Below are 15,263 nucleotides of genomic sequence, written 5' to 3'. Positions count from 1 at the left end.
AGGAGGGACCCAGGGATGTGTGTGCTTTGGGGACCTTTAACACAATGTGACTGGCAGAATGCGTGTTGTGTGTGGAGGATGAGGGCTCCAGTAGATATCTCAGATAGGGGGGAGTGAGGCCTATGAGGGTTTTATAAATAAGCATCAACCAGTGCGTCTTGTGATGTGTATACAGAGATGACCAGTTTACAGAGGAGTATAGAGTGCAGTGGTGTGTCCTATAAGGAGCTTTGGTGGCAAATCTGATGGCTGAATGGTAAAGAACATCTAGCCACTCGAGAGCACCCTTACCTGCCGATCTATAAATTATGTTTCCGTACTCTAGCATGGGTAGGAAGGTAATCTGAATCAGGGTTAGTTTGGCAGCTTGGGTGAAAGAGGAGCGATTGCAATAAAGGAAACCAAGTCTAGATTTAACTTTAGCCTGCATCTTTAATATGTGCTGAGAGAAGGACAGTGCACCGCCCAGCCATACTCCCAAGTACTTGTATGAGGTGACTACCTCAAGCTCTAAACCCTCAGAGGTAGTAATCACACCGGTGGGAAGAGGGGCATTCTTCGTACCAAACCACATGACCTTGTTTGGGAGGTGTTCAGAACAAGGTTAAGGGCAGAGAAAGCTTGTTCGACACTAAGAAAGCTTTGTTGTAGAGCATTTAACACAAAATCCGGGAGGGGCCAGCTGAGACTGTATCATCTACATATCAATAGATGAGAGCTTCCTACTGCCTGAGCTATGTTGTTGATGTAAATTGAGAAGAGTGTGGGACCTAGGATCGAGCCTTGGGGTACTCCCTTGGTGACAGGCAGTGGCTGACAGCAGATTTTCTGACTTTATACACTGCAAACTTTGAGAGAGATAGTTAGCAAACCAGCCCAAAGACCACTCAGTGACACCAATACTCCCAAGCAGACCCACAATAATGGAATGGTCTACTGTATCAAAAGATTTGGCCAAGTCAATAAAAATAGCAGCACAATATTGCTTATAGAATCAAGGACAATGGTGACATCATTAGTCGCATTAGAAGATGTGGGACATGAGGAACTGTACTACTGTACTACTGGTTTACTGTTCTAATACAATGCTGCTCTAATGTTCTACTGTACTACCATAATAATGGTCTACTGTACTACTATACTACTGTTCTACTGCTCTACTGTACTACTATACTACTGTACTACTGTACTACCATAATAATGGTCTACTGTACTACTATAATACTGTTCTACTGCTCTACTGTACTACTATACTACTGTACTACTGTACTACCATAATAATGGTCTACTGTACTACTATAATACTGTTCTACTGCTCTACTGTACTACTATACTACTGTACTACTGCACTACCATAATACTGGTCTACTGTACTACTATAATATTGTACTACTGTTCTACTGTACTACTATAATGCTGTTATACAGTACTACTATAATACTGTGCTACTGTACTACTGTATTACTGCTCTACTGTACTACTATACTACTGTGGTACTGTACTACCATAATAATGGTATACTGTACTACTATAATACTGTTCTTCTGTACTACTATAATACTGTTCTACTGTACTACCACAACAATGGTCTACTGTACTACTATAATACTGTTCTACTGATCTACTGTACTACTATAATACTGTTCTACTGCTCTACTGTACTACTGTATTACTGCTCTACTGTACTACTATACTATTGTTCTACTGTACTACTGTATTACTGCTCTACTGTACTACTATACTACTGTGGTACTGTACTACCATAATAATGGTATACTGTTCTACTATAATACTGTACTACCATAATACTGGTCTTCTGTACTACTATAATACTGTTCTACTGTTCTACTGTACTACTATAATACTGTACTACCATAATACTGGTCTACTGTACTACTATAATACTGTACTACTGTTCTACTGTACTACTATAATATTGTACTACTGTTCTACTGTACTACTATAATGCTGTTATACAGTACTACTATAATACTGTGCTACTGTACTACTGTATTACTGCTCTACTGTACTACTATACTACTGTGGTACTGTACTACCATAATAATGGTATACTGTACTACTATAATACTGTTCTTCTGTACTACTATAATACTGTTCTACTGTACTACTGTACTACCACAATAATGGTCTACTGTACTACTATAATACTGTTCTACTGCTCTACTGTACTACTATAATACTGTTCTACTGCTCTACTGTACTACTATACTACTGCTCTACTGTACTACTGTATTACTGCTCTACTGTACTACTATACTATACTACTGTGGTACTGTACTACCATAATAATGGTATACTGTTCTACTATAATACTGTTCTAATGTTCTACTGCTCTTCTGTACTACTATAATACTGTTCTACTGTACTACTATACTACTGTACTACCATAATAATGGTCTACTGTACTACTATAGTACTGTACTACTGTTCTACTGTACTACTATAATGCTGTTATACAGTACTACTATAATACTGTACTACTGTTCTACTGTACTACTATAATACTGTGCTACTGTACTACTATACTACTGTTCTACTGTACTACTATACTACTGTACTACCATAATAATGGTCTACTGTACTACTATAGTACTGTACTACTGTACTACCATAATAATGGTCTACTGTACTACTGTAATACCATAATAATGGTTATACTGTACTATTGCATTACTGCTATACTGTACTCCTATACTACAGTAGTACTGTACTACCATAATAATGGTATACTGTACTACTATAATACTGTTCTACTGTACTACTATAATACTGTAGTACTGTACTAACATAATAATGGTCTACTGTACTACTATAATACTGTTCTAATGTTCTACTGCTCTACTGTACTACTATAATACTGTTCTAATGTTCTAATGTTCTACTGTACCATTATAATACTGGTCTACTGTACTACTATAATACTGTTCTACTGTTCTACTGTACCATTATAATACTGTTCTACTGTACTACTATAACACTGTTCTACTGTACTACTGTTCTACTGTACTACTATAATACTGTTCTACAGTACTACTGTTCTACTATAATACTGTTCTACTGTACTACTGTTCTACTGTTCTACTATACTACTGTTCTACTGTACTACTATAACACTGTTCTACTGTACTACTGTTGTACCGTTCTACTATAATACTGTACTACTGTTCTACTGTTCTACTATAATACTGTTCTACTGTACTAATGTTCTACTGTACTACTGTTCTATTATAATACTGTTCTACTGTACTACTGTTCTACTGTTCTACTATAAAACTGTTCTACTGTACTACTGTTGTGCCATTCTATTATAATACTGTTCTACTGTACTAATGTTCTATTATAATACTGTTCTACTGTACTAATGTTCCACTGTACTACTGTTCTATTATAATACTGTTCTACTGTACTAATGTTCTACTGTACTACTGTTCTATTATAATACTGTTCTACTGTACTACTGTTCTACTATAATACTGTACTACTGTTCTACTGTAACACTGTTCTACTGTACTACTGTTGTACCGTTCTACTATAATACTGTACTACTGTACTACTGTTCTACTATAATACTGTTCTACTGTACTAATGTTCTACTGTACTAATGTTCTATTATAATACTGTTCTACTGTACTAATGTTCCACTGTACTACTGTTCTATTATAATACTGTTCTACTGTACTAATGTTCTACTGTACTACTGTTCTATTATAATACTGTTCTACTGTACTACTGTTCTACTATAATACTGTACTACTGTTCTACTGTACTACTATAACACTGTTCTACTGTACTACTGTTGTACCGTTCTACTATAATACTGTACTACTGTACTACTGTACTACTATAAAACTGTTCTACTGTACTACTGTTGTGCCGTTCTATTATAATACTGTTCTACTGTACTACTATAAAACTGTTCTACTGTACTACTATAAAACTGTTCTACTGTACTACTATAAAACTGTTCTACTGTACTACTGTTGTGCCGTTCTATTATAATACTGTTCTACTGTACTAATGTTCTACTGTACTACTGTTCTATTATAATACTGTTCTACTGTACTAATGTTCTATTGTACTACTGTTCTACTGTACTAATGTTCTACTGTACTACTGTTCTATTATAATACTGTTCTACTGTACTAATGTTCTACTGTACTACTGTTCTATTATAATACTGTTTCTACTGTTCTACTACTACTGTTCTATTATAATACTGTTCTACTGTACTAATGTTCTACTGTACTACTGTTCTATTATAATACTGTTCTACTGTACTAATGTTCTATTGTACTACTGTTCTACTGTACTAATGTTCTATTATAATACTGTTCTACTGTACTAATGTTCTACTGTACTACTGTTCTATTATAATACTGTTCTACTGTACTAATGTTCTACTGTACTACTGTTCTATTATAATACTGTTCTACTGTACTAATGTTCTATTGTACTACTGTTCTACTGTACTAATGTTCTATTATAATACTGTTCTACTGTACTAATGTTCTACTGTACTACTGTTCTATTATAATACTGTTCTACTGTACTAATGTTCTATTGTACTACTGTTCTACTGTACTAATGTTCTACTGTACTACTGTTCCATTATAATACTGTTCTACTGTACTAATGTTCTACTGTACTACTGTTCTATTATAATACTGTTCTACTGTACTAATGTTCTACTGTACTACTGTTCTATTATAATACTGTTCTACTGTACTAATGTTCTACTGTACTACTGTTCTATTATAATACTGTTCTACTGTACTAATGTTCTATTGTACTACTGTTCTACTGTACTAATGTTCTATTGTACTACTGTTCTACTGTACTAATGTTCTATTGTACTACTGTTCTACTGTACTAATGTTCTATTGTACTACTGTTCTACTGTACTAATGTTCTATTGTACTACTGTTCTACTGTACTATTGTTCTATTGTACTACTGTTCTACTGTACTAATGTTCTATTGTACTACTGTACTACTGAGCGTCATTCTGAGGCCAACAGAAGGCTAATCTCCATTCAGCAAGTGTCTGGTGGCTAATCTTCTGAAACATAATAAATCAGATGGCCACTGACAAAATAGAGCCCTCAAAAACCTAATGACCATCAAGACATAAAATACCACAGCACTGTACTACAGTAGCAATCTGTCAGCTTGTCTTTTGTCAGGCCAGGAGAAATGAGAGGTAGCTGGAGGATCATTTATCTCTCTTTAGCTCCGTGGTGATGAGGGTGGCTAGTGGTTTCAGACCAGAGAGAAAGATGGGGGAGTGAGAGAGCGAGAGAGCGAGACAGAGAGAAAGAGTCACATGGCAAATCAACATGGTGAAGTATGTGGATTCATACAGAAAACGGGACAGTGTTATATTAACACACTGCTTAGCAGTGGTGGAAAATACTTAAGTAAAAATACCTTAAAGTACTACTTAAGTAGTTTTTGTGGTACTTTTACGTCACTACATTCCAAAGAAAATACTGTGCTTTTTACTCCATACATTAACACTCAAAAGAACGTGTTACATTTTGAATGCTTAGCAAGACTGAAAATGGTCTAACTCACACACTAATCAAGAGAACATCCCTGGTCATCCCTACTGCCTAATGTCTGATTGTTGGAGTGTGCCCCTGGCTATCCATACATTTTTTAAACAAGAAAATGGTACTGTCTGCTTTGCTTAATATAAGGAATTTGAAAATGTATACTTTTACTTCTACTTTTGATACTTAAGTATATTTTAGCAATTACATTTACTTTGATACTTAAGTATATTTAAAACCAAATACTTTTGGAATTTTACTCAAGTACTATTTTACTGGGTGACCTTCACTTTTACATCAGTATCGTTCTATTAAGGTATCTATACGTTTATAGGAGTTCTTCCACCACTGCTGTGTAAAGTATAAAGCCCTATTCAAATATTTCCCAGAGTGCCTTGCCTTTTGAGTGAATTGTAGAGTTAGCACCCATGACTTTATTTGTTAGTGACAGAGACATGGTTGTTGCATTCTTCCATTTTCGGTCCTATGGAGATCCTAAGCGAATATGTTAGCAATATGCAGTTGAAGTCGGAAGTTTACATACACCTTAGCCAAATACATTTAAACTCAGTTTTTCACAATTCCTGACATTTCATTCTAGTAAAAATGTCTTAGGTCAGTTAGGATCACCACTTTATTTTTAGAATGTGAAATGGCATAATAATAGTAGAGATAATGATTTATTTCAGCTTTTATTTCTTTCATCACATTCCCAGTGGGTCAGAAGTTTACATACACTCAATTAGTATTTGGTAACATTGCCTTTGAATTGTTTAACTTGGGTCAAACGTTTCAGGTAGCCTTCCACAAGATTCCCACAATAAGTAGGGTGAATTTTGGCCCATTCCTCCTGACAGTGGTGGTGTAACTGAGTCAGGTTTGTAGGCCTCCTTGCTCGCATGTACTTTTTCAGTTCTGCCCACAAATGTTCTATAGGATTGAGGTCAGGGCTTTGTTGTCCTTAAGCCATTTTGCCACAATTTAGGAAGTATGCCTGGGGTCAATGACCCATTTGCAACCAATATTTAACTTCCTGACTGATGTCTTGCTTCAATATATCCACATAATGTTCCTTCCTCATGCTGCCATCTATTTTGTGAAGTGCACCAGTCCCTCCTGCAGCAAAGCACCCCCACAACATGATGCTGCCACTCACGGTTGGGATGGTGTTCTTCGGCTTGCAAGCCTCCCCCTTTTTCCTCCAAACATAACGATGGTCATTATGGCCAAACAGTTAAAAAACTTCTTTTTTTTAATTTGACCCCCTTTTTTTGCCCCAATTTCGTAGTATCCAATTGTTTTTAGTAGTTACTATCTTGTCTCATCTCTACAACTCCCATACGGGCTCGGGAGAGACGAAGGTTGAGAGTAACGCGTCCTCCGAAACACAACCCAACCAAGCCGCACAGCTTCATTAACACAGCAAATCCAATCCGGAAGCAAGCCGAAACAAAGTGTCGGAGGAAACACCGTGCCCCTAGCGACCTGGTTAGCGTGCACTGTCTCCAGCCCTCCACAGGATTCGCTAGTGCGCGATGAGACAAGGATATCCCTACCGGCCAAACCCTCCCTAACCCGGACGATGCTAGTGTGTCGCCCCATGGACCTCCCGGTCACGGCCAGCTGTGACAGAGCCTGGGCTCGAACCCAGAGTCTCTGGTGGCACAGCTAGCGATGTGTAAGTGTGTGTGCGATGCAGTGCCTTAGACCACTGCGCCACCCAAACAGTTCTATTTTTGTTTCATCAGACCAGAGGATATTTCTCCAAAAAGTACGATCTTTGTCCCCATGTGCAGTTGCAAACTGTAGTCTGGCTTTTTTACGGTGGTTTTGGAGCAGTGGCTTCTTCCTTGCTGAGTGGCCTTTCAGGTTATGTCGATATAGAATTTGTTTTACTGTGGAAATAGATACTTTTGTACCTGTTTCCTCCAGCATCGTCACAAGGTCCTTTGCTGTTGTTCTGGGATTGATATGCACTTTTCACACCAAACTACGTTCATCTCTAGGAGACAGAACGTGTCTCCTTCCTGAGCGGTATGACAGCTGCGTGGTCCCATGGTGTTTATACTTGTGTACTGTTGTTTGTACAGATGAACGTAGTACCTTCAGGTGTTTGGAAATTGCTCCCAAGGATGAACCAGACTTGTGGAGGTCTACAATTTATTTCTGAGGTCTTGGCTGATTTCTTTTGATTTTCCCATGATGTCAAGCAAAGAGGCACTGAGTTTGAAGGTAGGCCTTGAAATACATCCACAGGTACACCTCCAATTTACTCAAATGATGTCAATTAGCCTATCAGAAGCTTCTAAAGCCATGACATAATTTTCTGAAATTTTCCAAGCTGTTTAAAGGCACAGTCAACTTAGTGTATGTAAACTTCTGACCCACTGGAATTGTGATACAGTGAATTATAAGTGAAATAATCTGTCTGTAAACAATTGTTGGAAAAATGACTTGTGTCATGCACAAAGTAAATGTCCTAACCGACTTGCCAAAACTATAGTTTGTTAACAAGAAATTTGTGGAGTGGTTGAAAAAAACGAGTTTTAATGACTCCAAGTGTATGTAAACTTCCGACTTCAACTGTACAGTATATATTTATTTTATTACACAATACCATATGTATTTCATAAGGCCTCATTTTGAGGGCCTATGTTTACCCTAATTGAAGGGCCTGAAACTCATACACGTCCCCTTCATTGTTTGTTTTAATATCTATGTTTGTGAACAATTATCATTATTTTAACACTGGAGAATTTGCTCTGCATGTATCTATGAACAACAACAAAACATGTCTTCTGCCACACCTCTGCATTTCCTCCTTTGAATGATGGCTTTGGCTTGTGAGTGATAAACAGCCTAGTGGCTTAACTGATGGCTAGTGGCTTAACTGATGGGCCTCTGTTATGGAGGTAGGCAAAGGGAAGGTTGTCTCCTTACCATTATCTTTACAGTGACAGTGGCCAGGCCTGGGGGCATGCTCTCTTCATTGTCCAGGGCTTCCACCACGAAGGTGTAGGTATGGTCCGAGGCTGCCAGGGTCTCAAAGTCTAGCGTCTGCAGCACAGAGAGCTCTCCAGTCACTGGGTTGACGGCAAAAAGTTGTCTGGCCTCCTGCGTCCGGATACGGAAGGTGATGTTGGAATCCAGGTCAGCGTCTTTGGCCTGGAGGAGGTGGAGGAGAAGGAGGCATGAAGGAGGAGGTGGAGGTGGAGAAGGAGGAGGAGGAAGGAATACTGTCGGTAATGGTTAAGTGTCCCGTATTAGTCGGTCTCAACAGCCAGAAAATGATACGAATTATACAGCATTTTGCAACCTTTATTTCAACCTGAGTCCCTTATTCAGGCGACAAGCAATTCTAGTTTCTACAGAATGGCAACTCGTCAGACAAATCACAGTGATCTGCAGTAATAACTACTCAAATCCATTGTCAGGAGGGAGGCCACTGTTAATGGATTCATCCCTGTCTGTGGAGTGTTTTCAGGTGGAGGTAAGTGTGTTAACATGGAGTGTGTATTGGGGGAGAATATATTTGGGCCTATACACAGATGAACCCCCTACCGTGCTAGCTCAGTCATCAGTGGCCCCACTAATTTGCCCAAAATATCAGCGTATCAGCAGGTTCGGTGTGGCGTGGGGAGCGACGGAAGGTGTTGATAGGTTTGTCACTGCAGAGGGATCAGTGTACTTGGACCAGACAGTCATTGTCATGGCAACTGTCAATCAACCAACCCCACCTGAAATGTTCCATGATTAGCCCAACAAAGGGAGACATGAGGGGTCTCATAAAAAAGTATTCTCTGGGCTGGCCAACAACAAATAACCTAGTTAGTTCAGGCTCAACTTTAGGACCAAAGATGAAGGTTATTTTAAAACACAAATAATCACAATTCTAAAAGGAAAGGTTCTTGTTAAACACAAATAGAAACAGGATCTTGAAAAATTGGGTGGTTTGTCTTTTCCGGTTTCTATTCCACTCAGAGAGTCATGTTCTGTTTGTTTGTTTGTTTGTATGGTTGGTTGGTTGGTATAGATACTTGGTGTAATTTGATGTAAGAAAAGGCAGAGACCGCTGTGCGGGAATCTGAAGATCCTGTTTGCTCTTTCCTGGCAGCATGTGACTGAATAGCGAGGCCATGTCTGAGGTTTTGATATCCTCTGTCAATATGCTCTAGGCTAACCATGTACCTCCTGGCTTTGTGTGCTTTGATGTACAAGAGGATGCATTTGGACTGTGGAGTGTTTGAAGTAGTATATACCCCTGCTGCTGAGTGTGTATGGAGCATGCTGTGCACTCTTGGACACACACACACACACACACACACACACACACACACACACACACACACACACACACACACACACACACACACACACACACACACACACACACACACACACACACACACACACACACACACACACACACGAAAACTCACGGTAAACTGCAGGATGACTGTGTTCTTAGGACTATTCTCCGGCAGATTGACCGTATAGGATGGTTGTGAGAACACCGGACTGTTATCATCCACATTCAGCACAGTCACCGACAGAGTCAGTGTGGTCCTCCTGGGGTCCTCCACCGCTCTGTCCTCCGCCTCCACAATGAGGTCATACTGACCCCTGACCTCTCGATCCAAAGGCACTGCGGTGGAGATGGTGCCGTTGGAGTTGATCCTGAAGAGGTCGGCGTGATTGACCAGTCGGTAGCACACCTGGCCATTAACCCCCGCGTCTGGATCTGTGGCCTGGATGGATAGATGGATGGATGGATAGATGGATAAATGGATAGATGGATAAATGGAGGGATAGATGGAGGGATGGATAGATAGATGGATAAATGGAGGGATGGATGGATAAATGGAGGGATTGATGGATAGATGAGTAGATGGATGGATGGATGGATGGGTAGTAAGATGGATAGATGATGGATAGATGGATGGATGGAGGGATGGATAGATGGAGGGATGGAAATATGGAAGGATGGATAGATGGAGGGATGGAAATATGGAAGGATGGATAGATGAAGGGATGGATAGATGGAGGGATGGATAGATAGATGGAGGGATGGATGGATGGATAGATAGATGGAGGGATGGATGGATGGATAGATAGATGGAGGGATGGATGATGATGGAGACACAGGGGGATTTAGACCATCCATATGGTAAGCATCATGCATAAACCAATAGGGAGGAACACACACACGACGAGACACCTGTTTCAACAGCAGGGAGAGAGCAGTACACAGGCCCCAAGCTGACAGCCTTAAACAGGTACAGTGTTACAGTTTAACACACTCTCCAAACTGTGTCTTCTGTAATTCAAATGAAGAACATTGTGCAAGTTAAGCAGCGCTGTCTGTAAACTGTAAGGCTTGTGTTGTACTCCGTATTAATCCCTCCATTTCTCTTCAGGATTTGATCGAGGTTGAGAACAGTGGAGGAGGTTTTCCAAACCACTAATGAGGTAACGGAACATATAGCTCATGCAAAAGAAGAAATGACATATCTCAGAAGCCTTTTAAACCACCAATGTACAGGAACATTCTCCTGCAACAGGGTGATGAAATGAAGATCCTACATCTGTACTGGGAGGTCTTTGTAGGAATGAGACGCCACGATCCCATTGAATGAAGGAGGATCAAGACATAACATCTCACCTCGAGATTGGGAGCTAGAAGTCATTGATAGATGACAAGATACACGATCTTGAAAATGAAACTTATTCTACTAAAAGATGAGTGATAATTTACTTTGGAAAAGGTTTATTTTCAGAGAACATTTCTTTCCGACCAGAGATAATGAGACAGGATTGGATTTAAATGTTCATACGCATAAAAATGAAGATTGCCTTGCAATGGGGTGCAAAAAGTAGACAAAAAATACCCAAATGATGTTCATGCTGTTAACGTCTGGTGTGCAACATCCTACCATGAAAAATAACAAAGAACATGTTGGCTCGACTGTAGTCTGAAAGCACAACAGCGAGGCCAAAAGCATGACGATAGCTACAGTATCCAGTCAGTGATGGAATTAATTCAATACCTTTTTATTACCTTCTAAAGGAACCAGGGCCTGGTATTGAAAGCATACATTTTCTCAGAAAATCAATTAAAAGTTCATTAAAACCTGTATGGAAGAGAAGCATAGATATGTCTAACACCGTGCATCACCCCAGACCCAACCGGTAAATACCACAATTTGGGAATAGTGTCATTATCTAGTGAGGAAGAGACTGCACGTCGAGCCAGAGAGAGAACAGTGATTTCTGCTTCACTTGTCTTGCTGCCTGCTCTCTCTCGTAAAGTGAATGCAGTAATGGGTCTTGCTGGCTTGATAAACAGAGCAAAATGCCGCTCAGTATCAGGCAGAATGTGCCAAGTAAAACATTGGAGATGGGCTGATAGTGCTATCAACGAGATAATAGAAGCAAACTAGACAAGTCTTAGACATCAATTCCAATCAGGCAACGATTTTCATCCCGTCGCTGACACATATTCAAACTCATTTGTCTTGCAGACAATTGTACCTTGGATCACTTCGATCAACAATATACCACAAACCCCCGAGGTGCCTTATTGCTATTATGAACTGGTTACCATCGTAATTAGAGCAGTAAAAATACATGTTTTGTCATACCTGTGGTATACGGTCTGATATACAATGGCTGTCAGCCAATCAGCATTCAGGGCTCGAACCACCCAGTTTATAAATAATACCACCCCACACTAGGTTGCCCACCGTCGGTACTACAGTTTTTTCTGTATGCTTCAACACTAACAGTGATTCTTGATGAAACCATTAACACTTGTAGCCAATGCATTTACCAAGTGTGCCAAACTGAAAGCACGTCCTCTCCTTTACACTCACTTTGTATTTTTATAACACACTTTTTGCAAAACTGTAAACACAACTCACTGCTTTACACCCAGTTTGCAATGTAATAACACACTTCTAGCAAAACTGGAAACATTGGTCTAGCGTCTGCTAAATGACTTAAATGTAATGTAATGTAATGTCTCTACAATGCTACACTATTTCGCCAATTGCCTTTCCACATTGACAAATGTGAAAACACTTTTATATAATGAGTACACAAATCAGTGCTTGAGCACTATAAATAGTCCACAGGTAAATATTTGGTTGGGACAACAATGGAGGCCTATATTGGACAGAGAGCAAGAGGGGTGAGAACTATAGGAGGAAGAGGAGGAGGAAGAGGAGGAGAAGGACGTGGGGAAGGAGAGGATGGGGAAGAGGAAGGGTAGTCAGGAACACAATAACTGATGAAATCAGAGCGACTGTGCTTGACCATGTTGTCAATCATGGGATGAGCATGAGGGAGGCTGGGCAACGGGTTCAGCCAAATCTGAGCCGCTAAACTGTTACAGGTATCATCCGGATATTTCGAAATGATAACCGGTAAGTAACTGTAAGTGCTGTTGTCTTACTGGTACAGTAATATGTACTGTACTTTCATAATGAGAAGGATCTATCACTAAAACCACTCAAATGATTTTACAGAACTGCAAAAAAAACTATCTGGTGGAGAAGGTTGACTGTTCACCCCAGAGCAGGAGACACACATTGTAAATATGGTCATTGCAAATAACAGCATCAGACTCCGAGAACTGCAGGACCACATAATGAGATAACACCATATTCCAAAACGTCAACAGAGTGAGTCTCTCTGTCTCGTCTACTGAAACACAATAGATTTAGGATGAAGCAGCTGTACAGAGTCCCTTTCCAAAGTAACTCAGACTGTGTAAAACAAGTGAGATATGAATATGTGCAGGTAAGTTATACTATCCTATCATTGGTACTGGATCTAGAAGTGTATGGTGCTACATCATATTGACTGATCCCTGTCTTTTCCTACTGTGCTACATTGTCTTGTCTTGACTCTTTCAGAGAGTCTTGGAGCTAGAAGCAGATGCAGTGCATCATGAGCTAATATATGTGGACGAGGCAGGTTTCATCGTTGCAAACACAAGGGGCCGTAGCAGTAATATCATCGGACACCGTGCCATCATCAACATCCCGGGACAACGTGGTGGCAACATAACAATGTGTGCGGCTATTAGTCAAAACAGCATCTTTCACCATCATGCAATTCTAGGCCCATACAACACTGCACGCATGATCATATTTCTGGACACCCTCAACAACAGACTAATCCCTAATGACCAGGGGCCAGAGCAGACCAGGTACATTATCATCTGGGACAATGTTAGTTTCCACCGGGCTGCTGTGGTCCGCAATTGGTTCACAGGTCACCCACTTTTCATCTCACTCAATCTCCCCCATACTCTCCGTTCTTGAATCCTATTGGAGAATTCTTCTCTGCATGTGGTTGGAAGGTGTATGATCACCAGCCCCACCAACACATACCCCTTCTACAGGCAATAGAGGAGGCTTGTGGAGACATGGATCAGGGGTCATGCCAGGCCTGAATACGGCACTCCAGACGATACTTTCCATGCTGCCCAGCTGAAGACAACATGTGATGTGGATGAAGTCTTATGACCAGACCCACAAAGAAGGTGAGATGGAGCCACATTTGTTTATGTTCTTTTTGTTCTAGAATAAATGTTGTAGTTTTCTTCTACTGCGCTTTTGTTGTTTGCGGAGTGTTAGAACATTTTCCCCTCATTTGTATTGATAGTGTGTTATGCTCGGAATACACATCCATACTTTACACATTTGGATGCCTGTGTGTATGTGTGTATGTGTGTTTACTACATGTATGACAAAACTTTATTTCAAACTGCTATGCCCTGCAAACAGAAAAATCCAAATCCAAAAGTTTTTAATTTGTACCATCAGCAGGTAGTTGGTGCTTAGTGTGCTCATTTAAATGATGGTTTGTGTGTACTGTAGACATTAAACATTTTTTAAAGAGTTTGAAGAGTTTTTACAAGAATTGTTTGCTTTTGCAAGAGGTGTATAAATGTTTTGCTGGTTTGGTGTAAGGTTTGGTGGTCGGTGTGTAGAGCTTTGCAAAAATAGCCTATAGTTTCAAAGATAGTGCCTAAGCAATCATAAACAAACTGTAATATCCATGTGTTGGCAGATTGAGGAAGGGCAGATGGTTGAGTGCTTAGTGTTCCATAAAGGCTTGCTCATTTCGATGTGCATACTGTAGCCTCTGTAGCTACACAAATCCCACTTGTCTTATCATATGCTGAGCCAGTACGAGCGACTTGCCGATCAATTGCACATTCTGAGATGTTATTGCAGTAATTGATCATATCTGAGAGCTTATTTGATCAAATTCAGTTTGGCGGGAGAGTTAGTGTTGATGGTCATGTTTGGCTGAGATATATTCTGATAGCACACATCAGGGCCTCTGGCCAGCTTTAATGTGGCTTGTGGTCCATGGATTTGCTCCAGGTTAGCTGTGGGGGGGGGGGGGCAAACATGGAATGTTAGAGTTGGGAGCGTGTCCCAAACTCTCCACTGGAGGCCATGTTATGTGGTTGGAATGATTGTCAGTTTGGAGGAAATGAAGGGTCAGGTTTGGGAGTCTAGCCACGCACGCACACGCGTACACACACACACATGCACACACACACACAGTGGTGTAGGGGAGTGTAAACACAGGTATTCGCTCTTTGCCCATTTATATTTTAGTGGGCATTGCCTATACTCACTTCTTAATCCCCATTGATGCGTATCAAAGTAGT

General features: G+C 40.2%; 1 protein-coding gene across 4 annotated transcripts in view; it reads right to left on the bottom strand.

The window, feature by feature from the left end:
* LOC124048149 (protocadherin-15-like) overlaps positions 1-15,263 on the bottom strand; it is a 353,300-nt gene that overhangs the window by 93,566 nt on the left and 244,471 nt on the right. For all 4 annotated transcript variants that reach the window (XM_046368624.1, XM_046368627.1, XM_046368626.1 and 1 more), the window contains 2 exons: positions 10,012-10,320; positions 8,513-8,737 (listed from right to left, as the gene is read on the bottom strand). In XM_046368624.1, coding sequence (XP_046224580.1) covers positions 8,513-8,737; positions 10,012-10,320 — 534 coding nt within the window. The remainder of the gene's footprint in view (positions 1-8,512; positions 8,738-10,011; positions 10,321-15,263) is intronic.

Source organism: Oncorhynchus gorbuscha, linkage group LG11 (assembly GCF_021184085.1).
Source record: "Oncorhynchus gorbuscha isolate QuinsamMale2020 ecotype Even-year linkage group LG11, OgorEven_v1.0, whole genome shotgun sequence".
Classification (NCBI taxonomy): domain Eukaryota; kingdom Metazoa; phylum Chordata; class Actinopteri; order Salmoniformes; family Salmonidae; genus Oncorhynchus; species Oncorhynchus gorbuscha.
The sequence above is the reverse complement of the archived record's forward strand: the minus strand, read 5'-3'. Positions and strand labels throughout refer to the sequence as shown.